This window comes from Leucoraja erinacea, chromosome 15 (assembly GCF_028641065.1).
Source record: "Leucoraja erinacea ecotype New England chromosome 15, Leri_hhj_1, whole genome shotgun sequence".
Classification (NCBI taxonomy): Eukaryota; Metazoa; Chordata; class Chondrichthyes; order Rajiformes; family Rajidae; genus Leucoraja; species Leucoraja erinaceus.
This window is the reverse complement of record NC_073391.1, coordinates 35,978,418-36,005,258: the sequence shown is the minus strand read 5'-3', so window position 1 is coordinate 36,005,258 and position 26,841 is coordinate 35,978,418. Positions and strand designations below refer to the sequence as shown.

General features: G+C 40.1%; 1 protein-coding gene across 4 annotated transcripts in view; it reads right to left on the bottom strand.

The window, feature by feature from the left end:
- Positions 1-524: 524 nt before the first annotated feature.
- Positions 525-26,841, bottom strand: part of herc4 (HECT and RLD domain containing E3 ubiquitin protein ligase 4) — a 57,953-nt gene continuing 31,636 nt past the window's right edge. For all 4 annotated transcript variants that reach the window (XM_055647173.1, XM_055647174.1, XM_055647175.1 and 1 more), the window contains 12 exons: positions 26,578-26,767; positions 25,972-26,144; positions 25,709-25,828; positions 23,352-23,450; positions 15,064-15,231; positions 12,502-12,645; positions 10,161-10,327; positions 9,563-9,629; positions 8,397-8,479; positions 6,616-6,799; positions 2,009-2,111; positions 525-1,886 (listed from right to left, as the gene is read on the bottom strand). In XM_055647173.1, coding sequence (XP_055503148.1) covers positions 1,678-1,886; positions 2,009-2,111; positions 6,616-6,799; positions 8,397-8,479; positions 9,563-9,629; positions 10,161-10,327; positions 12,502-12,645; positions 15,064-15,231; positions 23,352-23,450; positions 25,709-25,828; positions 25,972-26,144; positions 26,578-26,767 — 1,707 coding nt within the window. In that variant the 3' untranslated portion in view covers positions 525-1,677. The remainder of the gene's footprint in view (positions 1,887-2,008; positions 2,112-6,615; positions 6,800-8,396; positions 8,480-9,562; positions 9,630-10,160; positions 10,328-12,501; positions 12,646-15,063; positions 15,232-23,351; positions 23,451-25,708; positions 25,829-25,971; positions 26,145-26,577; positions 26,768-26,841) is intronic.

Genomic DNA, 26,841 nt, shown 5'->3' with positions numbered 1-26,841 from the left:
ATTAATATGTAGAGGGTTTGCACAACCTCTGCCTCAGAAACCAAGCATGATTGCTAAATTGTCAGCTAACGTATAGATGATTCAAAGCTGAGAGCTGCATTTTGCATGAGATAACATGGAGCCAAGACAGAATCATTTCTATCCCAGAGGTGATATGCACTTCAATGTAAAGGTATTATTGTTGGATGCCATCGAACCAGCTGATGCGTCAGGCTTCCACTCTGTTGAAATCACAAGCCATTCAAGATTCTTTGCCTTTAAGGCGAAAGATAATCCCAAAAGGGATGCCAAAGGTGCTTCATCTTCATATGTGGAATTGTTATTTTCCTTTTGTGATCTCAATGCATGTGTTTCCTGTCCACATGTATGTGTGCATGTCTGAGGGATCCACCAGACTCACTATTTTGGTCTTGGGGAGCAGGCACATTGTACCCTCCACTCATATTTTATGCCCACTCAGCTCTGATCATACGTTTTTGTTTACTGATGTGACAGCATTACAACACAAAATATGACGATCATAATTAAGGCAGATACTTATTTAATCAAAAATGAACATTTTAATTCAAGCTTGTAATATACTACACATTTTCAACTAAGATAAAATCCAACAACTCTCCAAATGTATTAGAAAATAACTTACAGAATATTGACATTTCAAAAGCAAGCTGAAAACACCCAATGAATAAATTATTTGGTAAAAAAAAGTTATCCTGTCAATACAGTTATTATTGGCATTGAGCACGTAAATCAAACAAGTGAATCCTAAAACACTCTAGTTTAGAAGTTTCAAGTTATTTTATCTTATTTGCTCATATATTACAAAAATAATATATATATTCTTGCCTATCTATCACAGTTGTCTTTTGTCAAAGTTATCCTTCTGTTAAAGCAGTCCTAGAAAAATTAGTTTTGTCGATTTAAAATGCATTTTTAGGGTAAGAACAATAAGATCCTTTACTGTGATTGTGTTCTCTGCTCCAACAGAACCTCATTTCAAATTTTGGGATCAAACTCACCCTTGATGTCTGGTCATATCTCTGCATCATTTTTGGCTCAGGGCGTGCCAAGATTCCACTGAGAAACAACTTGAGAAGAACATATAGGCCCTTAGTTTAAATAATTGTCAATGTTCCAAAATAATTTATGCAACAAATTGAAGTTTAGACATAGACTTTATAAACACAAGTTCCTATTTACAGCATGCCAGTGCTGTTACATGTATATTTTTTGCAAATCTTTTACCATACACCATAAAGAAATTGTTTCTTAAAATTCTTATTACTAATGACCCCAACTAATTTGTAAAACAAGTAACCTTATAGGAAACTTCATTTTTCCACAAACACACAATTTAAAAAAAATTAAAAGGTGAAGTTTTCATGCAACTGCACTCTCCCAGAATTAGTGCTGACTGTCGATCTAAAGATAAAAGCATGGCTTCTGATGTTATCAATATAGAGCATCAATATGCATATTTTTTTAAAAGGTACTTTTAATATTTAGGATTAACAGTATACATGATTCTATACAAATTTCAAATTTAACATTCTAAGTTCTTTACTGGATTTTGTTCAGTTCACTTTCTCCCCACACAGCATTTCTTGCTAAAATGTGTACTTTACAAGGGTTATTTTATTCAATTCAAAAGTCAGAAATTGTAGTAACGTTTCTTCTTTACACTAGACTGAAACCTTCATAATGATCTATGGCTTGAACTATTTTGGTTTTGAGGATATCCTTATTTGTGTATTTTGGCAGATCCAGAAGATTAAAACAAGTGTGTGCCACAGGAAGATAATTATCACCCCCTCCAGTTGGCTGAATGATAAATTTTAGGCTCTTCATTCCAAGGATTGGGATACGGTCACTGCCCGTTAGAAACACTGTTGAGTAAATGCAAAGTGTAATCATTTTCTGAGTCAACTGGAATACCATGTATGTAAATACTTGAAAGATAAAATCATAAATAGTTAAGTACCAGAATGTTGAATTCATCTAAACTTACACAGAAAACGTTTTTTATTTTCCAAAGGTAGTTCATGGAACACCTCCCAGAAGAATTTGATGGTAGGATGTTCTGCCCAGTATTCTCCTTTGTATTCAGTATTCTATATGAAAAAAAATTGAAAAACAATCTGGCTATACATTAGAAAGATGTTTTGACATGTAGGCTGAATTTTCTGTGTCCAGGACATACAGGTTACCTGCAAATTTTAGACTGATTGCTGTTTAAAACAACCTTAATTGTGCAGAATATTTTTCAAGCCAACCTCAATATTTCAGCTGTAACGACCAATAATGTCAGCTACCTGCAATTATCTAGGAGAATCTGGACAGACTTGGTCAGTCTTACACAAGGGGGGAATTTGTTAGGTGTATCCAAGAAGGTTTCCCGAAAACAGAATTTGGATAGTTCAATTCGTGGAGGGATGATACTAAACAAAGTACTGGGAAAGAGACTGGCGTATCAGTAGATGTGCATAAGTATCATGAGCATAAGTATTTTGAATAAGGACAAGTCTAGAGCTTGAGGGAAGATACTAAATTGGAGTAAGGAGCAGTTGTTATTGGCTAAGTTCACATCTGACGTGTGGGTGTAGTTTAACGGCAAGCTGATCAGACTGACATGTTCCAGTAAGGAGGAGGGTTGAGGATGACTAGGCAAGGAAACCTTGGATGACCGAAGGGGATGTAAATTTGGTCAAAGAAATATGAAGCCAATACAAGGTGAAATCAGATAGTGCCATTGAAAAATATAGAGCAAGTAGGAAAAATCTCAAGTGGGGGCAATTAAAAGGCCCAAAAGGGACCATGAAACGTCTTTGGCGAGTCTGACCAAAGAAAATCCCTAGGCTTTTTATACATATATTAAAAGCAAGAGAGTAACCGGAGAGAAGGTTAATCCAGAAGATTAATGCACACAGGACTCATGGTGAATTGGATGTATGGATTCAGAACTGGCTTAGACATGGGAAACAGAGGGATGTGGTGGAAAGGCGTAAAGCTAGCTGGGAATCTGTGACCCGTGGGGTTCCACAGGAATTTAGGCTAGGACATCAGGTGTTTGTGGTGTATACAAAAGACATAAATATAGGTGAGTTGGTTAGTATGTTTGTAGAGTGCACCAAGATTGCTGGGAGTGAGGAAGACTGTCAAAATATCCAACAGTAGGAAGGAACTGCAGATTCTGGTTTAAACTGAAGATAGACAAAGCTGGAGCAACTCAGCAGGTCAGACAGCAACTCAGGAGAAAAGGAATACGTAACATTTCGGATCGAGATGTTGTATGACCCACTGAGTTACTCCAGCTTTTTGTGTTTAAAAATACAACGAATTACAGATCAACTAGAGGTGAAATGGCAGATGAAGTTTAATCTGAGGAAGCGCGAGCGGCTACACTTTCGCGAGCGGCTACACTTTGGGTAGTAAAATATTGGGGAAGGTGTACAGTTGATGGCAATATTCTCGTCAGCACTGATGTACAGAGGTATTTTGCAGGTGCACATCCATAGCTCCCCTCCCCTCAGGAAGCACAACCTGGACTCTAACCTGCTGCTGACCTTCTACCTTCTACCGCTCGTCCATCGAGAGCCTGCTGACATACTGCATTACAGCATGGTATGGCAGCTGCACCATGGCAGACAGGGAGAGGCTTCAGAGGGTAACCAGGACAGCGCAGAGGATCATTGGTTGCCCTCTCCACTCCCTGATGGACATCTACACCTCCCGCTGCCTTAGCAGGGCAAAGAAGATCACCAAAGACAGCTCCCATCCTGCGTTTGGACTGTTCGACCTGCTGCCCTCTGGAAGGCGCTATAGGTGCATCAAATCCAGGACAAACAGACTCAGGAATAGCTGCTTCCCGAGAATTATATCTACCATAAATTCAAATCCACACATGCACTGACTACACCGCCCAACACGGACTTCCATCTGTATATATGTATATATGTATGTAGCGCCGTAGAAATTTGTGCACCTATTCCCCCCCCCCCCCCCATCTCCCTTCTGTTTTGTTTTTCTGTTTCTTGTTTTTTGTGTAAAATTGTATGTATGCACTGAGTACGAGCAGCTTTCAGTTTCACTGTACATGTATAGTGACAATAAATGGCATATCATCACTTGGCAAAACAAGTAGATAGTGGGCTGGGCAGCGTGTACAAGAGTCAGGAAGACACAATGCAGCTCTGTAAGACTTTGGTTAGGCCGCAGAGGACTGTATGCAGCTCTGGTCATTCCATTGAGGGAAGGATGTGGAGGGCATTGGAGTCTTATTGAATCTGAGATTTTTTTGAAGATGTGACCAAGAAGGTTGATGAGGGCAGAGCTGTAGACTTTGGATTTCAACAAGGCATTTGACAAGGTTCTGCATGGTAGGCTGCTTTGGATCGCATGGCATCCAAAGAGATGGATACAAAGAGCTGAGTGGATAGAAAATTGGCTTCGTGAAAGAAAACAGAGGGTGATGGTGGAAGGTTGTTTTTCAGACTGCAAGCCTGTGACTAGTAGCGTGTGTCAGGGTACAGTGTAGGACCCATTGCTGTTTGTCATCTACATCAAATGATTTGGATGAGATACAAGACATGATTATTAATTTTGCAGATGACACTAAAGTGGGTAGTATTGTAGGTAGTGGAGATGATTGTCAAAAATTACAGCAGGATCTTGATCGGTTGCGCAGGTGGGCTGAGGAATGGCTGATATTAGCATTTAATACAGAAAAGTGCGAGGTGTTGTATTTTGGGAAGTCTACACAGGGCAAGACCTACACAGTAAATTGCAGGGCTCTGGAGTGTGTTATTGAGCAGAAGGATCTAGCACTGCAGGTACATAATTCCTTGAATGTGGCATCACAGGTAGATAGGGTGGTCAAGAAGGCTTTCAACACATTGGCATGTTTCAGGTGTACAGGACATTGGTGAGGCCACATTTAGAGGCTTTTAGTTTTGGTCACCCTGTTACAGGAAAGATGTTATGCTGGAAATGATGCAGTTCACAAAAACGTTGCCAGGAATTGAGGGCCTGTAGGAAGAGGTTGAGCAGGCTAGGACTTTTTCCCTTGGTGTACAGGAGGATGAGGGGTGATCTTATAAAGGTGTACAAGATCGCGAGAGGAATAGATAGGGTAAATGCACAGTCCTTTCATACCCCCCCCCCCCCCCCCCAGAGTAGGGAATCAAGAACCAGAGGATATAGGTTTAAGGTAAATCGGAACCAGAGGGGCAACATTTATATTTACGCTGTGTGGTAGGTATGTGGAACAAGCTGCCGGAGGAAATAGTTGAGGCAGTACTATCACAATGTTTAAAAAGCATTTGGACAGGTACATGGATAGGATTGCTTTAGAGGAATATGGATCAAATGCAGGCACATAGAACTAGTGTAAATGGGACATGTTGATTGGCTGGAGCAAGTTGGGCGAAAGCACCTGTTTCCATAGCTTATGACTCGAAGTACATTAACATTATGAGAGGCATAGATAGGGTAGACAGCTTGAATCTTTTTCCAGGATGGCAATGACAAAGACGAGAGGGCATACATTTAAGACGAGAGCGGCAAATTTTAACGGAGATGCGTTGGGCAATTTTTTTGTGTGTTTTTTTTTGTTTTTTTTATAAAGAGGGTGGTCAGTGCCTGGAAGGTTCTGCCAGGAATGGTGGTGGAAGCAGATATGATAGAATACATGATTAGTTAGCTTTTATATAGGCATACAGATTTGCTGGGAATGGAGGGATATGGATCACTGGATGAAGGGATTGCTCACTCTTGGGGTCAAGTTTGGCATGGTCATTGTGGGCTGAAGGGCCCGTTTGTGTCGAGTACTGTACTATGTTCTATGATTAGCTGCTCAGCCTGCTTGATGACATCTCAATTTTAGAGATCCACAAAAATTGATACTTGACACCAACTGACACCAGGAAATCTACACCACAGCAAACTTGACAACTTATTGCGATGCAATACCAAACACCTGTTACATTTGACATTATTTTGTATTATAACCCACTGAAACAGATTTCAGACATACATTATGGATGTTAGTAAGTGTTCTGCATTGAGTGTACAAGACCACTGTGAAAAGAAGCAATGTTATTGGTAGAACAAAGAACTACAGAAGAAATGTGGAAGAAGGAATTGCAGATGCTGGTTTAAACCGAAGATAGACACAAAAAGCTGACTAGCTCAGTGGGTCAGCATCTCTGGAGAAAAGGAATAGGTGGCGTTTCGGGTCGAGGCCCTTCTTCAGACTGATGATGCTGGTTTATACCAAAGATAGACACAAAGTGCTGGTATAGCTCAATGGGCCAGGCAGCATCTCCAGGGAAAAAGGATAGGTGACGTTTCTGGTCGGAGCCCTTCTTCAATCTGAAGGAGGATCCCAACCCAAAACTTCAACTACCCTTTTTCTATGGAGATGCTGCCTGGCCCACTGAGTTACTCCAATACTTTGTGCCTATCAGTGCTATTTGGTAGGCTGTACAAATTTGTGAAAGTTAGAAGTTCAACAAAAGTAATATGGTATGCAACTGTAAAACTTGTTTTCTTCTCACTTCCACCATGCTATAAAATGAAAAAAAAAAACTTTTCTTCACTTCCAGTGGCCATACTAACCTTTTCCCACTCTTTCCAATCATAATTTGTATTCCCAGTCACCATTGCCTGCAATTCATTTGGCTGGAAAAGTTGAAGTACTTTCCCTCCACACACTTTGTGAAAGCTTTCATTGAAAGCATCAAATAAAGGAGCAATTGACTGGTTGAACACGTAGTCAACATATGCATCCACAAATTCATGTCTGGAAAAATACAAAGAAGATTTCTTATTTACTCAAGGAAATATTAACACAAGAGTTAACATACAGCCATAAAGTCATTTAATATTTTTTTAAAGTTTAACATTTACTGCAACAAATGTCAGATTAGAAGATGGTTGGACTGGTGAGAGTCATTTGTCACCATGTAACCTTTCAAATGCCACACCACCAGTCTCTCACTCACTCCTGGGATGAATTAGTCTTATGCCCATCAGGTCAGCAGGAGGTCTCAGACTGAATGAGAGACCCTTTAGTTCCGAGGAGTGGCGTTTTTGGCCCAGTCGGGACTGTGGAAGAGCAGTATTTATAAACAGTATGTAATGTCAAATTTTAATCTATTCCTGTGATAGCGATGGGTATGGAAATCCACATTAGGCAGGAAATGGTGTTGGATAGACTGATGGGATTGAAGGCTGATAAATCCCCAGGGCCTGATGGTCTGCATCCCAGGATACTTAAGGAAGTGGCTCTAGAAATCGTGGATGCATTGGTGATAATTTTCCAATGTTCTATAGACTCAGGATCAGTTCCGGTGGATTGGAGGGTAGCTAATGTTATCCCACTTTTTAAGAAAGACGGGAGAGAGAAAACAGGGAATTATGGACCAGTTAGCCTGACATCGGTGGTGGGGAAGATGCTGAGTTAATTATAAAATTAGATAGCCAAACATTTGGATAGCTGTAACAGGATCGGTCCGAGTCAGCATGGATTTACGAAGGGGAAATCATGCATGACTAATCAGGAGCAGGATTCCCAAAGGTTAATTTGTAGGTTGAATCAGTAGTAAGGAAGGCAAATGCAATGTTAGCATTCATTTCTAGAAAGTATAAAATGAAAGCAAAATGAAAGTATGTCATGGTCCATAAATGGAGATCAAAGAATTATGAAAGATGTTAGGTCGGATCACTTCTGCAATGGACTAGACAAGAATAATGGCTAAAGTAGACAACAGCTGCCAGAGAGGTCTGAATTGTTTCTGTTTCGATGCATTTTCTTTCAATAATTAATGAAGGCACTTCTCTCAATCCTCCCTCTACACTGATTGTCTGACCTGTGTCTGATCAAGTCAACAAATTATCATAACAAAAAGATGATATTTTCATATTCTGCTGTCTTTTTAATCCTTTTACAGTTGATCACTATCATACTATGGTAGAATTAAATATTAGTGTGAGAACAGTTAGTGTAGGGCAGCACCGTTGCTGCTTTACAGCGCCAGTGACCCAGGTTTGATCCTGACCTCGTCTGTATGGAGTTTGCGCGTTCTCCCTGTTACCGTGTGCTCTGGTTTCCTACCACACTCCAAAGATGTGCAGGTTTGTAGGTTCATTGACATCTGTAAATAGTGCCTAGTGTGTAGGATGGAACTACTGTATCCTGGGTGATTGTTGGTCAGTGCGGACTCGGTCGGCTGAAGGGCCTGTTTCCACACTATCTCTAAACCAAACTAAAGCTCAGTGACTGCATTAAAACTCACATGTATTACCTAAAAACATTTTCTTAATCTATAGATTATTTGTGAATAACATGACTGTTTTACTAACACCTTCCTGCATGGCATTTGGAAAATGTTTCTCACCTGTTATCTTTAGTGACAGGAATATTGGTGCCACCTGGAATCAACTCCTTAATTTCCGTTAGACCAATCTTTTCTACTGTGATCTGAATAAGAAATGAGAAATATTAAAATCACAAGAAACCAAACCATTACTTAAGTTTTGTCAGAAACCATTGTCAAGAAACATTTACCATAGACGATATAATAGTGTAAGGGGAGATCGAGTTATAATTATCATTAAATTTACTGCATCTTTGTTGTATTTAATCTTTTCAGGTCTTTTGTCCCATACAAGATTATGAATATACAAATACTCACAAAAGAACATTGTTTTCAGTACTTAATGTAGAAAGTGGAATATTATCTCTCACAAAATGTCAACCTCCCTGAAATCAAGGATCAAATAATTCCACAAAACCAGCAGAAGTGACTAGTTCAATATTAAACATTCTGAAGATTGAACATATACAAAGTAAGCATTGTTTGTTGAAAGGCCGGAAAATCCGTGCACGTCACATAACACCAATACAAGATTGATACCTTATCACATTAAAACACAGAAGAGAAAGTTTATAATTAGCACTAATGGAAATGAAAATGTTTTAAAATTAATTGCGGTCCAAATTTGACAGTCAGAACCTTTTCCCCTAGGATGGAAATGTCAAAGGCTACAGGCCATAGTTTTAAGTTGCGAGGGGCAAAGTTAAACGAGATGTGCAGGACAGGTTTTAAAAAAAAATTATAACAGAGTGGTGGGTGCCTGAAATGCGCTGTCAGGTATGGTGGAGGCAGATATGGTATTGGCATTCAAGATATTTTTGGACAGATACATGGACATGCAGGGAATGGAGGTTTATGGATCACATGCAGGCAGAGAACATTTATTTGTTGACATCTTATTTAATGAACATTGTGAGGAAAGGGGTGGGGAGAGGAAATTGCTTATTCCTGTGCTGTACTGATCCTTGTCCTAAATAATAAATATTTTACATAAACCACTACATTATCCATTACTCCTCAAGAGAAGAAAACTCTTACTTTCATTGTACATCATTGAGACCAAGTATCAAACTGCATTTATCAAACTTACCCTTACTTCCTCTCCATTACTTTTATGAAACCCACAGATATATCACTAATGTGCTTTGAATGTGCATTGAAAGTAACCTAAATTGGTAATGACTTACTATAAAGTTGAGGGAGAAGATGGCTTCCACATCATCTTCTGGGTAATCTAGTAGTTGCTGCATACTCCTACATAAAACAAATCACGTGAATAAAGAAACAAATAATTTGCTTTTTCCTGATATGCCATTTTCTTTGTCTTTAAAATGGTCATTCATCATGAACACATTATCAGAAACAGCTCAACTCGAGCAGTGGTTTAACATTTATTACATTGGTTGCAAGTACACCTGACCGTTACAACATAATGATAGGGGGCTGGGTGTTATTGGGTGAAGAAGGATGCGTCTGAGAGAACCAGAGTATGACAGGGAGAAAGTCCCATTTGGCCCATAACCCCCAGGACCTTTCTAATACATGTACCTCTCCAAATGCATTTTAAATGTTAGAAACAGAGCTGATGCAAAATTAATGGGATGTGGAATAAAGGTGGTAACAATTTACACATGTGTGGAGATTCTAACAACCTGTTTATGGCATGAGAGTTGGTGGTAATAATGTGAAATAGATTTTAGAAGTATCCCCAACATTGTAATTTTCTTATATATTAGAAATATTTCTTAACATGAAGGATGAATAAAATGCATCCTATTAACCAACCTGCCAACGATAGGCATCAATTCCTTCAGATCATCTAAAGTCGGTTTCTGATTTAAGAGTTTCTTATACAAGGCCAATGGAAAATGCAGATCAACAATTGTGAAGTTGTAGATGGCAAGACCACAAACGACACCAATCAAATGAAATAAGTCAATTTCTTCAAAGGTCTAAACAAGATAACAAAAATGTGATTACATCAATCTAATGCTAAAAAAAAGTTCAGCAAATAGCTGATTTTCAGCAGATAACTATATAGTTATTGTAGTGTTACACAGGTGTCCAGGAGTTATTATTTGCTGTTCTAAATGTATTTGTTGGACTTTAATCTCAATTGTATTATTTAAGGTTGATGGCTCAAATTAGGATATAACATACAGAAAAAAAATGCTAATTTACTGGATTGCCAGAGAAAGAGAGGAGCAAGGTAAAAAAAAAAAAATTTGCAAGACCAGTATCGGATATCATGTGATGTAAACGAGGGGAAGGACACTTGGCCCTCACATGCATGATCAGCCATTCAATACAAAGGTTGATCTGACTGAATCATCAGCTCTGCATTCCCTTCTAGTGTGGTAATCTTCAATTCCTGATTAACAAGAATCTACTACCATCCTATGAAAAAGCAAGTTCCAAAGACAGTCAGATAAAAATATTTGGCCTCAGTTTTATATGGGTGAGCCTATTTGATCACGGATGTTTCTAATAGGTCTCTGCTCCCTCCTCTACGCTGATACAACGTATGATTGTCCACCCTTCCCTTAGAAGACAACCTGCACATTCCAAGTGTTAATCATGTAAACTTTCCATGAAATGCTTCCTATACCTTAATATCTAACCAATAGTGAAACACAGTACTCCAAATGTGGTGGTACATAGAATATATAACTGCACAGCACAGGAACAGGCCCTTTGGCTCACAATGTCCGTGCCAAACATGATGCAGAGATACACTAATTTCCTCTGCCTACCCATATTCCTCTTTTCCCTGCATACTCATGTACCTATAAAAACTCTTAAATGCCACATTGTGTCTGCCTCTTTCCCCACCTCTGGCAGATCATTGCAGGCTCCCACCACACTGTGTAAATAAACTTGCCACACACATCTCCTTTAAATTTTGTCCCACTCACCTTAAAGCTATGCCCTCTAGTCTTTGTAATTCCCACCCTGGGAAAAAGGATTTGTCTGTCCACCCAACCAATCCCTCTTCAATACACTTCTTTCAGGCTTCCCCTCAGTCCCCAGTGCTGCAGAGAAAACAATCCAAGTATGTCCATCACCTCCTTATAGTAAATATCTCTAATCCAGGCAGCATTCTGGTAAACCTATACCGTGTCCAAAGCCACCACATCCTTCTCGTAATGAGGTTGACCAGAACTCAACTACACTCAAAAGGCGGCCAAACCAAAGTCCTATAAAACTGCAACATGATGTTCTGATTCTTATACTCGATGCTACATACGATGAAGGCAAGCATACCAGATGCCTTCTTTACCACTATCTACTTGTTTTGCCACTTTCATGGAGCTAATTACTTGGACACAATAACCCTCTGTAATCCCGACTTCCCAAAGATATTGCATGGCCCCTTTTGACGCTTCTAATTGTCTGCTGGGTCTCATGACCGTACAATTGAAGAATAATTTCTAGTTATTTCTTTTATAATAAACAATATTGTTAGTTTTTCTAATTACCAGTAGGCACTGTAACAGGATATTTTGCAACTCTTGCGCCAGGACATGCAGAGTTATCTGCCCCCGAGAGCTCTGCAATCTCTCATCACTTAGGTAATATGCTTCTTTTTACATTCCAGCCAAAATGGACAAGGTAACATTTGCCCACGATACTCCATTTGGCAGATCATTATCCATTCAATTCACCCATGAATATCCCTTTACAACTTCTCTGTGCTCCACATTTTCTTTCCTATCTTTGTGTCCCCAGCAAATGTAGTTATTACAACTCTGGTGCCTCATTAAGGCTTGTCAATAAATTGTAAATAATTGCCCAGCACTGATCCATTTGACGCACGACTTATTTCATCATACTAACCAGAAAAATGTCTCATTTATGTTACTCCCTTTTATCTGTTAGACAGACTCTCTTCCATTTACCCTAGTCTTCATTTCTGCACTAAAGGCATACATTTTCTGCAATAACCTTTGATGCAGCACATTATCAAATGCCTTCTGGAAATCTCAGTGCATATTTATTTTTTATTTTTTTTATAAAGACTCATCTTTGCATTGAGTCAGCTGCTTCATGCAACACAGAGGTTCGGCTGTACACAGATATTTACAGAACAGTTACTAGTAGAGAGGGAATATTATAATTTTCATACCTGAAATGAAAACCAGATGAGCCTAGACTCCTCATAATATTGAAACATGCCATATTTAGGATCCAGCAAGTCTCTCATAATTAAGAGGAAAAATTCCTTACGGACACCTCCAGCATCTACAGCTTCTTCTCCAACAAAAATAACCTATGAATGAAAAGAGACATTCATCAATTCAATGCAAACCCATGGGAGCCACATAAAATATATTGGGAATTGTTTGCAAAGGGAAAAAGATTGCCTCAACATCAGGGCCAGTAACATATGACCAAGGGTGGAATCCATAATGGCACATTATTGGCCTGGGAAGAGGTGATGAAAGGATGCAAGGATGAGAACAGTGGAACTAGTAGGATGACTCAGGTGGGGAAAGAGGAATGCAGGAGTTACTTGAAATTAAATAAATCAACGTTCATTCTGTTGACCACAATTTGTTCCGGCCTTTTCGTACCTCCAGTTCCCTCCCCTCTACTCTCAATCTGAAGAAGGGTTCTGACCCAAAATGTCACCCATCCTTTTTCTCCAGAGATGCTGCCGAATCTGCTAAGTTACTACAGCACCTTGTGTCTATCGATTAAAGATAGTTCAGAGGTCAAGACCGCATTCTGGCTGTTGAGAGGACAATTCAGTTGCCTGTTAAGTTGGTAAGAAACTGTCCCTTGTCTGGAGGTATGCTTTTTCAAATTTGTTGGAGACATGCCAAACTTTGTGCGCCTTCTTAAGAGGCTCTAGTGTGCTTTCTTGGCCATTCCTTCGATGTAGCTGGTCCAGTACAAATTGCTGCCGATATTTATTCTTTAGAACTTGAAGTTTTTGAACTGGAAGATTAGCTGAATCTCGACTTCAGCACCATCAATGTATATTATGGTGTGTGTGCGCGCGCTAGTTTGCTTCTTGAAGTCAATCACAATTCCTTTGTGTTGCTGACATTGAGGGAGAGGTTGTTATCTTCTATTCCTTCACTCCATAGATGCTGCCGCACCCGCTGAGTTTTTCCAGCATTTTTGTCTACCTTCAATTTTTTCAGCATCTGCAGTTCTTTCTCAAACAACTAGATATAAATGTAGATGGGTTGGTGAATACGTTTACTGACAACAAAAAAGGAGTTGCAGACAGTGAGGAATACTTTAGAGATACAACGGGATATAGATCAGCTGCAGAAATTGGCAGAGAATGGTAGATGGCGTTTAACCCAAGCAAGTGTGAGGTGTTGCACTTTGTGAGTTTGAATGTAAGGAAAGAGCATAAAGTGAATAACAAGACCTTTCACAGCATTGAAGTGCAGAGGGATCTTGTAGTCCTACTTGATAATGCACTAAAGGTAGCAACACAAGTGAATAGAGTAGTAAAGAAGAAGTATGGTATGTTTGCCTTTATTGCTAGGGGCATTGAAAGCAAGAGTCAGAAAGTCATGATGCAGCTGTATAGGACTTTGATTAAGCCTCATTTGGAATATTGCGTGCAATTCTGACTGCCCGATTAGAGGCGTGCAGAGGGGTTTTACTAGAATGCTGCCTGGATTAGAGGCTTTCAGTTACAGGGAGAAGTTGGATAGACTTGGATTATTTTCTCTGGAACAGACGTTGAGAGACTTGTTAGAAGTATATAAAATTACGAGAGGCATATATGGAGTAGACAATCAGAACCATTTTCCTCAGGGGAGAAATCCAATACTGGAGGGTATAGCTATAAATTGAGAGGGGGAAAATTCAATGGAGATGTGCAGGGCAAGTTGTTTTTTTACACAGAGATTGGTGGGAGCCAGGAACGCATTACCAGGGACTGTGGTGGAGGCAGATACGATTGTGGCTTTTAGATGGATACATGAAGTGCAGGGAATTGAGCGATATGGATCATGTGCAGATAGATGAGATCAGTTGAAGTCGGCATCATTTCCGACAAACATTGTGGGTCAATGGTCCGTTCCCAAGTTGTACTTTTATGTACAAACATACTGACTCCTACTGTTATCTGGACTACACCTGCACCCACTCTGCATTCATTTTTCTGGACAATGTCAAACTTTTTTTGTTAATTCATCATCCCAAATTTTTCACTTTTTGTTTGCTATCACACAATAGAAGAGCTCGGGATGTTTCTAAATGTTAATGTTGCCAAGTAAATACACGTTGATGTGGAAGCTGCAATCACACAGTCAAGTGAATGGTGACTTTTGATACTGAATATACACTGGAAGTTAGATGGCAAGGGGCCTGCCAGAGAATACCCAACCCATACCTAGCAGCCATGGCATATGTGACCTGTCCAGTGTAGTTTCTGATCAGTGATGATCCAATGAATGTTGCCCATTTGGTCCCAATACTATGAATCTCAATGAATGTTGTAGTTAGGAATAAGCTGTTGAGGGAATAATTGTGCCCATTCTTGTAATAAATTACTATTTTCATTTAGCAAACTGCAATGTGACTCAACAGGAAACGGAGACCATGGAAGTGACTAGTTTCAGGTTCCTACTACATTGCTCAAATTATACAATTCAAAGAGTCATACCTGAAATTAATAAAATTAGACAAGATGCTTCCAGGCTATAATTGAAAAAAATACCTTTAATGGTTTTTTGAAGTCAACATTCTTGCTTTTCCTCAACACCTGGATAGCATCTTCAACAATATGATCCCTTCGTACAATCAACACAAGACAGGGATTAACTGTATCAACCACAGGCAAGAAAAACGATGAAAAATTTTGTCTGTGTGCCTGGTCAACTGCCATCTGCAATGTGGAAAAAGTTAGTAATTAATTTAATGTTAAATGTATTTTAGAAATGCAAAACACTGAGGTTGAGGAGAAATGTGTGGCACCAACATTTTGAGCTGGAGGATTGTTCTATGAATATTTAACTGAAATTCAAATCACAAATGTTTAAATGTCATATGCACCAGTAACGGAACAAAATTCTTACTTGCTGTATCTTTGCAGGCCTATTAACACAGTAACACAAATTATACAATAATCAATAATGAAGATCAATAAATAATTATGCAACAATAAATAATAACCAGGACTGTAGAAGCACCTGAAAGAAAATGCATTTCAAGTATATTTTAATTTCACATAGTACAAAATTTATAACAAAAAAGTGCTGGAGTAACTCATCACTGGAGAACTTACATAGGTGGCACTTTGGATCTAGAGCCTTCTTCAGGCTAATTGTGGTTAGGGGGCGTGCGAAAGCTGGAGAAGAGGAGGGGCAGGAAGTGCACGCCTAGCAAGGGATAAGTGGATACACGGGAGGAGGTTTTGCATAGAAAGATTGCTGGACAAAGGCTAGAGATAAAAAGATTAAAGATAAGGATAGAAGAGTTGAAAATTGTGAACCCAGGAGGAGGAGAAAAGGGTGCGAGTCCAGATGGGCCACAGGGAAGAAGGTGGATGGTTTGGTAAGTTACATAAAATTGGAGAATTCAATGTTCATACCATTGGGGCTATAAGCTACCCAAGTGAATATGAAGTGCTATTCTTCCAGTTTACGCATGCCTCCAATCTGGCAATGGAGGAGGCCCAGGATAGAAAGGTCAGTATGGAAACGAGGAGAAGAGTCAAGATGGTTAGCAAATGAGAGATCCAGTAGGCCCTGGCGAACTGAGCACATGTGTTTGGCAAATTGATCTCCGAGTCCATGCTTGGTTTCGCTTTTGTAAAGGAGGTCAGAATGGGAACACCGGATGCAGAAGATGAGGTTATAGGAGGTGCACATGAACCTCCGTCTCATCTGGGATGGCATATCCTTTTTCACAGTAAGAGAAATGCCAATGCTATTACCAATTTGCCACCATATTTAATTTGAGTATTAAAATCAAGTAGTAAGAAAAATCTCCAAATATTTGTGTACAGCTTGCTTTGTTTTCAGGCATCCTGAATAAAATATAATCACTCAAAATAATTCTTGGCCTTTCAAAGATGCCAAGATATTGGCTACTATGAGAAATTCCATCTTGGGATAGTCACTTTTTTTTTGCACAGTGATCAGTCTATCTTTTAACATTTTCCAAAGAATTTATATCCAAAATAAAAAATATAATTAGGCCATAGTCAAAAGTAGCAAAGAATCACTACGCATTGCCACCGTAAGGTTGCAATGTTAAAATCTGCTCTTGAAACTTGCATGTAGTTCTGATCGCTCCATTACAGGGAGAATGTGGATGCTGATAGAAGTACGAGAGATATGTAAAATTATTAGAGGCATAGATAGGGTAAACAGTCAGAAGCTTTTTTCCCCCAGGATGGAAATAACAAATACTCAAGGGTATAGGTTTAAGATGTGAGGGGCAAAGTTTAAAGGAGATTTGTGGGGCACAGAGTTCCTGGAATCCTGGGGTGGTGTTGAAGGCAGATAGAAACATAGACATAGAAAGTAGGTGCGAGAGCAGACCACCAGGTCCATCGAGCCCGCACCGCCATTCGCTCATGGCTGAACACTAAACAGACACACTTACCCACAAACAGTAGACACAAGACACAGAACACAAGACACTACCCTCCCCAAGAACCTCGTGATCTCCTGGGGGAGGCAAAAAACCGGATAAAAACCCAGGTCCAATTCGGGAAAAAAAAACCGGGAAATTCCTCTCCGACCCCAATCTAGGCGATCGACACTTGTCCAGGAGATCACTCAGGTCTTACTATACTAACCATACCTAGGTCCATATCCCTGCCCTCTCCCCGTAGCCCCTTATCCCCTTGGCAGCTAAAAAAACATCTATTTTAGTCTTAAATATATTTAAAGTTTCTGCTTCCACTGCTCCCTGGGGCAGTGAATTCCATAAATTAACCACCCTCTGGGTGAAGAAGTTCTTCCTCATCTCAGTTTTAAAAGAGCCCCCCCTTATTCTGCAACTATGTCCCCTAGTTCTAGTTTCCCCGATCATTGGGGACATCCTCGGGTGCATCCACCCGATCAAGGCCCCTCACGATCTTATATGTTTCAATGAGATCGCCTCTCATTCTTCTAAACTCCAAAGAGTAGAGTTCCAGCCTACTTAACCTTTCCTCATATGTCAATCCCCTCATTGCAGGAATTAATCTTGTAAACCTTCGCTGCACTGCCTCCAGGGCTAGTACATCCTTTCTTAAGTATGGACCCCAGAACTGTACACAGTATTCCAAATGTGGTCTCACTAATACTGTGTACAGCTGCAGCAAGACCTCCGTGTTTTTATACTCAATCCCCCTAGCAATAAAGGCCAAAACTCCATTGGCCTTCCTGATTGCTTGCTGCACCTGCATACTAACTTTCAGTGATTCATGTACTAATACCCCTAGATCCCTTTGCGTTGCATTACAACGCAGCTCCTCTTCATTTAGAAAATAACTTGCCCTATCATTTTTTTTCCCAAAGTGAATGACTTCACATTTATTAGTATTAAATTTCATCTGCCAAGTTGTTGCCCACTCACCTAGCTTATCTATATCCTTTTGCAGACTCTTCCTATCCTCCTCATCCCCTACTTTTGCTCCCATTTTTGTATCGTCCGCAAATTTTGATATATTACACTTGGTTCCCTCCTCCAAATCATTTATATAAATTGTGAACAACTGGGGTCCCAGCACCGACCCTTGCTGAACCCCGCTAGTTACCGGTTGCCATCCCGAGTATGAACCATTTATCCCCACTCTCTGCTTCCTATTTGTTAGCCAATCCTCTACCCCATGCTAATATATACCCCCCAATCCCATAATTTTTTATTTTTAGCAATAGTCTCTTATGTGGCACCTTGTCAAAAGCCTTTTGGAAGTCCAAGTATACCACATCCACCGGTTCCCCTTTATCCACCCGGGTTGTTACTTCCTCAAAGAATTCGAGCAGATTCGTTAAACAGGACTTCCCCTTCACAAAACCATGTTGGTTCTGTCCGATGAAGTCATGTTTATCCAAGTGCCCCCGTAAGTGTTTCTTTAATAATTGTCTCTAACATTTTACCCACCACCGATGTTAGACTAACCGGTCTATAGTTACCCGCCTTCTGTTTACTTCCTTTTTTAAATATAGGTGTTACATTGGCCATTTTCCAATCCACTGGGACCGTTCCTGCCTCCAGGGAGTTTTGGAAAATTATCACCAATGCATCCACAATCCCCACCGCTATCTCCCTCAAGACCCTTGGATGTAATCCATCAGGCCCAGGGGATTTATCCTCCTTCAGTCTCATCAATTTCCCTAATACCACCTCCTTGGTGATCTTAATAGTATTAAGCTCCTCCATTCCTACCGCCCCCTGTTTATCCAGCGTTGGAATATTTTTTGTGTCTTCTATGGTGAAGACTGATACAAAATACTCGTTTAATGCCTTTGCCATTTCCATGTTCCCCACCAACAACTCTCCAGTCTCACCCTCCAATGGACCAACGTTCACCTTAGCCACCCTTTTTCTTTTTATATAGCTATAAAAACTCTTACTATTAGTTTTTATGTTGTTCGCTAAATTCCTTTCATAGTCTATTTTCCCCGTCTTAATTAATCTCTTAGTTATTTTTTGCTGACCTTTAAATGCTTCCCAATCCTCTACCCTCCCACTATCTCTGGCTACCTTATATGCCCTTGCCTTCAGCCGAATACTATCCTTTATAGTTTTACTGAGCCATGGCTGACTGTTCTTACCCTTACCCCTTTTTTTCTTCATAGGAATAAATTTTTCTTGAAGGTTATACAGTATACCCTTAAACGTACACCACTGCTCATGTACCGTCTTATTCTTGAGTCTGCTATCCCAGTCAACTTTGATCAGCTCAGTCCTCATACCTTCATAATCCCCCTTATTTAGACTAAGCACCCTAGCCTGAGTTTCAACCTGCTCCCCTTCTATTTGAATATGGAATTCGACCATATTGTGGTCACTTGTTCCCAACGAGTCCCTAACTATGACATTTTTAATTAATCCTGCTTCATTACACAGGACCAGATCCAAGATTGCCTCCCCCCTTGTCGGTTCTGTGACATACTGTTCTAGGAACCCGTCTCTAATACTTTCTATAAACTCTTCCTCTAGTCTACCCTGCCCAGTTTGGTTTGCCCAATTAATATGAAAATTGAAGTCCCCCATGATTACAGCAGTTCCCTTTTTACATGCGTCAACTATTTGCAGATTTATGTTCTGACTAACAGCGTCACAGCTATTTGGAGGTCTATAAATTACACCCACTAGTGTTTTTTTCCCCTTATTATTCTCTATCTGTACCCAAGCTGTTTCACTATCCTGATCCTTCAACGCAATATCCTTCCTCTCTATTGCCGTTATTCCCTCCCTTATTAAAAGGGCCACCCCTCCTCCCTTTCTTTCCTGTCTATCTTTCCTAATTGTCGAGTACCCCTCTATATTTAACTCCCAGTCCTGATCCCCTTGCAGCCATGTCTCCGTAATGGCCACGATATCATAACTATATATACTTAATTGCACCGTTAATTCATTTATCTTATTACGAAAATTCATTTATCTTATTACGAAGATACAATCGTCTTTTAGATAGGGACATGGATATGCAGGGAATGGAGGAATATGGATTATATGCAGGCAGATGAGAGTTGGACGGCATCATGTGCGACACACAAATTGTGGGTAGGAGGGTTTATTCTTATGCTGTATTGTTCTAGGTGCTAACTGCTGTCTCCCATTCAGTTTCCCCCCACCAAATTTCCAACATTTGCTGTTCCTTGCACTGATTAAACTGACATCATATATGGCAGGAACTTTTTTCTTTCTCAAACTTCACATAACAACATTGCGCATGTTGTTCCATTGTTTAAAAACTAAGAGTAAACCTAGCAATTATAGACCTGTTAGTTTGACGTCAGTGGTGGGCAAATTAATGGAAAGGATACTTAGAGATAATATATAAGCATCTGGATAAACAGAGTCTGATTAGGAACAGTCAACATGGATTTGTGCCTGGAAGGTCATGTTTGACTAATCTTCTTGAATTTTTTGAAAAGGTTACTCGGGAAATTGATGAGGGTAAAGCAGTGGATGTTGTATACAGTGGCTTGCAAAAGTTTTCATACCCCTTGAACTTTTCCACATTTTGTCACGTTACAACCACAAATGTAAATGTATTTTATTGGGATTTTATGTGATAGACCAACACAAAGTGGTGCATAATTGTGAAGTGGAAGGAAAATGATACATGGTTTTCAAATTTTTTTACAAATAAAAAAATGAAAAGTGTGGTTTGCAAAAGTATTCAGCCCCCCCGAGTCAATACTTTGTAGAACCACCTTTCGTTGCAATTACAGCTGCAAGTCTTTTGGGGTATGTCTCTACCAGCTTTGCACATCTAGAGACTGAAATGTTTGCCCATTCTTCTTTGCAAAATAACTCGAGCTCAGTCAGATTGGATGGAGAGCGTCTGTGAACAGCAATTTTCAAGTCTTGCCAGAGATTCTCAATTGGATTTAGATCTGGACTTTGACTGGGCCATTCTAACACATGAATATGCTTTGATCTAAACCATTCCATTGTAGCTCTGGCTGTATGTTTAGGGTTGTTGTCCTGCTGGAAGGTGAACCTCCGCCCCAGTCTCGTCTTATGCAGACTCTAACAGGTTTTCTTCCAAGATTGCCCTGTATTTGGCTCCATCCATCTTCCCATCAACTCTGACCAGCTTCCCTGTCCCTGCTGAAGAAAAGCATCCCCACAGCATGATGCTGCCACCACCATGTTTCACAGTGGGGATGGTGTGTTCAGGGTGATGTGCAGTATTAGTTTTCCGTCACACATAGCGTTTTGCATTTAGGCCAAAAACTTCAATTTTGGTCTCATCGACCAGAGCACCTTCCTCCACATGTTTGCTGTGTCCCCCACATGGCTTGTGGCAAACTGCAAACGGGACTTCTTATGGCTTTTTTCCCCCAACAATGGCTTTCTTCTTGCCACTCTTCCATAAAGGCCTGATTTGTGGAGTGCACGACTAATAGTTGTCCCATGGACAGATTCTCCCACCCGAGCTGTGGATCTCTGCAGCTCCTCCAGAGTTACCATGGGCCTCTTGGCTGCTTCTCTGATCAATGCTCTCCTTGCCCGGCCTGTCAGTTTAGGTGGACGGCCATGTCTTGGTAGGTTTGCAGTTGTGCCATACTCTTTCCATTTTCGGATGATGGATTGAACAGTGCTCCGTGAGATGTTCAAAGCTTGGGATTTTTTTTATAACCTAATCCTGCTTTAAACTTCTCCACAACTTTATCCCTGACCTGTCTGGTGTGTTCCTTGGGCTTCATGATGCTGTTTGTTCACTAATGTTCTCTAACAAACCTCTGAGGCCTTCACAGAACATCTGTATTTATACTGAGATTAGATTACACACAAGTGGACTCTATTTACTAATTAGGTGACTTCTGAAGGCAATTGGTTGCACTGGATTTTATTTAGGGGTATCAGAGTAAAGGGGGCTGAATACTTTTGCACGCCACACTTTTCAGTTTTTTATTTATAAAAAAAAATTTGAAAACCATGTATTATTTTCCTTCCACTTCACAATTATGCGCCACTTTGTGTTGGTCTATCACATAAAATCCCAATAAAATACATTTATGTTTGTGGTTGTAACGTGACAAAATGTGGAAAAGTTCAAGGGGTATGAAAACTTTTGCAAGCCACTGTATATGGACTTCAGAAAGGCCTTTGACAAGGTTCCTCATGGAAGGTTGGTTAAGAAGGTTCAATTGTTGGGTATTAATGGTGGAGTAACAAGATGAATTAAACAGTGGCTGAATGGGAGATGCCAGAGAGTAATGGTGGATGGCTGTTTGTCGGGTTGGAGGCCAGTGACTAGTGGGGTGCCACAGGGATCGGTGTTGGGTCCACTGTTGTTTGTCATGTACATCAATGATCTGGATGATGGTGTGGTAAATTGGATTAGTAAGTATGCAGATGATACTAAGATAGGTGGTGTTGTGGATAATGAAGTAGATTTTCAAAGTCTACAGAGAGATTTATGCCAGTTGGAAGAGTGGGCTGAAAGATGGCAGATGGAGTTTAATGCTGATAAGTGTGAGGTGCTACATCTACATGTTACATTAGGACGTACATGGTAAATCGTAGGGAATTGAAGAATGCAGCTGAACAGAGGGATCTGGGAATAACTGTGCACAGATCCCTGAAGGTGGAATCTCATGTAGATAGTGTGGTAAAGAAAACTTTTGGTGTGCTGGCCTTTATAAATCAGAGCATTGAGTATAGAAGTTGGGATGTAATGTTAAAATTGTACAAGGCATTGGGGAGGCCAATTCTGGAGTATGGTGTACAATTTTGGTCGCCTAATTATAGGAAGAATGTCAACAAAATAGAGAGTACAGAGGAGATTTATTAGAATGTTGCCTGGGTTTCAGCAACTAAGTTACAGAGAAAAGTTGAACAAGTTAGGTCTTTATTCTTTGGAGCGCAGAAGGTTAAGGGGGGGGGGGCTTGATAGAGGTCTTTAAAATGATGAGAGGGATAGACAGAGTTGACGTGGATAAGCTTTTCCCACTGAGGGTAGGGAAGATTCAAACAAGAGGACATGATTTGAGAATGAAGGGGCAGAAGTTTAGGGGTAACACGAGGGGGAACTTCTTTACTCAGAGAGTGGTAGCTGTGTGGAATGAGCTTCCAGTGAAGGTGGTGGAGATAGGTTCGATTTTATCATTAAAAAATAAATTGGATAGTTATATGGACAGGAAAGGAATGGAAGGTTATGGTCTGAGTGCAGATAGATGGGACTAGGGGAGAATACATGTTCGGCACGGACTAGAAGGGCCGAGGGCCTGTTTCCGCGCTGTAATTGTTGTATGGAGTTATATTATATGGTTAACATTGTTTCAATCCACTGGAATGATTTTAATGATTGACAGAATATGTACTCGCCTGCATTTGTAAGATGGCATCGGTCTGCAACAGTGTTGTTTTTGCTTGAGCATCAAATACAAATGGATAAGTACAAATTGTAATTGGCATATCCGGCAACTAAAATAATATAAATGAATAAAACTTGCATCACATTAATTGAAGATTTATTTTTATTTAAGAACTGATACATTCAAACAAATTGTGCTGGACCAAAAAGATATTTCAGATGATGCTGTACATGAAACATTTTAAACAGCAACTAACTGCGGGCAGCTAATTCTCTTAAACATGAATCAGAAGCGGACCTGTGTTAATTTAAGGATAAACAGTGGCCAAGAATCCAAAGAGATCTAATTAACTTACCTTCAAAACAGAACAAATCAGCTGCTAAAACAAGCTATCTGAAAGATAAGGTAGACAAAAATGCTGGAGAAACATCACTTGCTAATGTAACACTCCTTTGGTACTCCTTTAATACTTGGATATTGTATTCAAATCAGTGGAATGGAACATAAACCATGGGACCATTTACAAGAATGTTGCCAGGATTCAGAGGCTTGAGCTATAGGGAGAGACTAGACCAAGTGCAGACCCGTTGGGTCTGTTCCCCCAACGTGCGGTTGTGAGGGGGGGGGGGGGGAAGGCGGCATGCAGTGGCACACACACACTAACTATCCCCCCCCCCCCCCCCCCCCTGCACTCACGCTAAGTACTCCCCTTGATATTATATTAATATTATTAATTTGCTCCTTTTACCCCATAAACACCCTATCTACTGATGCATAGCCCCCAACTTGCAGTCACACCCAGAGAGAGGAGGTAGAGGCTGAGGGCAGAGAGAGAAGGGGCAGAGACAGAGAGAGAGACAGAGACACAGAGAGAGGGGCAAGAGGGAGAGGAGGAGGAGAAGAGGGAGAAGGGGGGGGGGGAACCTAAAAAATATTTTAGAACCAAAAAAAATACACATTCTGCAAGCATTGTAGAACCAAAAGAGTCACTTTTTGCGAACATTTTAGAACCAATACACTTTTTGCAAACATTTTAGAACCAATAGACACATTTTGCAAGTGTTTTAGAACCACTAAGGCCACTTGCATTTGAGTAGACATGTGTTCAGTGTTATTCAGCTCAGAGAAACGTGACCCTCTGCCTTCATCCATCATGAAGAGAATGCGAGGCACACCACTTCCTGGTTTTACAGTTCCTCCCCTGCCGCCAGCAGGGGCAGCAGAGAGAATGGGGAATTTTGTAAAAACATTCATATCTCTGTCCTTTTTCATCGACGGGAAAAATCCTCGGCACACATACGGCGGAGGGGGGTTCTGAGCAAGGTGGCCAAAAATGATGGCCGTAGGTGGCGACGTTCTCTCAGAAATCGCAGCACGGATGGCCAAAACTAGTCAAGAACAGACTTTTAGTAATATAGTTCAGGCATGCTAGGACTTTATTCCTTGGAGCACAGGAAGCCAAGAGGTGATCTTATAGAGGTGTATAAAATCATAAGGGGAATTGATTGGGTGAATTCACCCAGGGCAGGTGGATAATGAACCAAAGGGCATAGATTTATGGTGAGAGGGGAAAGATTTAAGGGAAACCCGAGATACATTTATTATTCAGTGGGTATATGTAATGAGATGCTAGAGGGGTTAGTTGAGGCAGGTACAATAACAACATTTAAAAGACATGAACGAGTACATGGTTAGGAAAGGTTTAGTGGGACATGGACCAAATGCAGGCAAATTAGTAGCTTAAATGGGGCTTCTTGGTCAGCATGGACGGGTTGGGCTGAAGGGCCTGTTTCCATATTCTATGACTACGACTCAAACTGCAACGATAACACGATAAATGAATAATGAACAATGGAGGACCCAGCATGGTCTGCCGTGAGGGGGAGAACAAAGGACAAACTGGCGGTGATACTTTGTAACTTTGGGAGAAGGAGAGAAAGGGGGAGGGGGAGGGGGAGAGAGAGAGGCTTGGCCAACAACCTAACCTTCGGCCTCCAAGACATAGGTACATTTTCGTGCCTTATTTTTGGGTAAAAAAATAGCATCTTCATTGCCGGCAAATACGGTACTTATTTGGTAGTATCCAGTGGCTGAATAGTAACCACCTATTTGTTAAACTACCTTTATTAAATCCAAATCCAATAGGGTTCTGACATCCCAGAGTAGCAACTATTATTTTAGGTGTAAAACAATGGATGGTTGCATATCAGACAAGGCTATTATACAGTACAATTCACCTATTTAAAAAAAATGTTCAATAGCAATTGGATAATTAAAATAAATGATAACTTTCAGTTCCACTTTAGTACATGAAGTGCAGTGAAGAATTATTCTAACCATAAATATAAGTAAAAATCTTTCACTTACTACTCCATATATTTTGCGTTGAAGCCAGTTTACATAATCATTTCTGATGTCTGTCAAGTCTTGTACTTCATGAATATAGAATTTGTCATACTGAATTATTTGTCCAGCTCTCTCATTTACCTGAATGAACAGAATTGAAACACCCAAAAATAGAAGTTTTGAGAGCACAGCAGTTAAAGTAACAGATAACCATTAAAAGTTGGACAAAGCCAAAAAGCACAACTTGCATTACCAAGAATATATGAATGCAATTTTCAACTTACTCCATGAAGAACTGCCAATACTTCCAGGGCACATTTTAGGAAATTATTCCAAGTAATTTGCTCAGAATTAGGCATCCCACTCTCAGCCAATTTCAGAAGAAATACGACAACATCCTTATAAAGTTCCACAACTTTCTGAAAGAAAGCAGGTTCCAGTGCAGCCCACCAATTTTCTAGGATGTTTGAATTAGAATGCGTAAATGACACAAAAAAAATTAAGAATACAACATACAAATAATAATCAGAAAATGCTGGAAATACTCAGGTTTCTATATTGATTTCTCCAACTAACCTCTGCACTCTCTCTCTCTATCCCTCCTCCACCCAAATTGCACTCGCAAACAGCTAACAATGGCATTTCCTTTACCATTGTTACTTTTTTTTTTGCAATCTTTCATTCATTTGTTCTATCTCTGCATCACTGTCTATATCTCTCGTCTATATCTCCCCCCACGTCAGTCTGAAGAGTCTCGACCTGAAACGTCACCCATTCCTTGTCTCCAGAGATGCTGCGTGTCCCGCTGAGGTACTTGCAGTTCCTTCCTATATAATACTTTCCCAGATATTTATTCCCTCAATTTCCAATAATTAATAAAACATATTTACCAAGTACTTTCAGTGGCATTTTTTCTAATTTTACTATAGCCATTGCCAGTGGAATAGCTAATGTCACATAATTGTTGGCATCATTCATGGGAGGGCATTCTGGAAGAGTAATGTAGATTCTCAAAGCCTCGATATCAGGTGGGGAATTAGAAAGCCTTGGAATTAAATTTTTCTCCATACTCGCTGCTATCTGGAGATAACATAAGAAATACAAATTAACAATTGGAAACAAAAATAATTCCTACTTATTTTAGGCACTCAGAA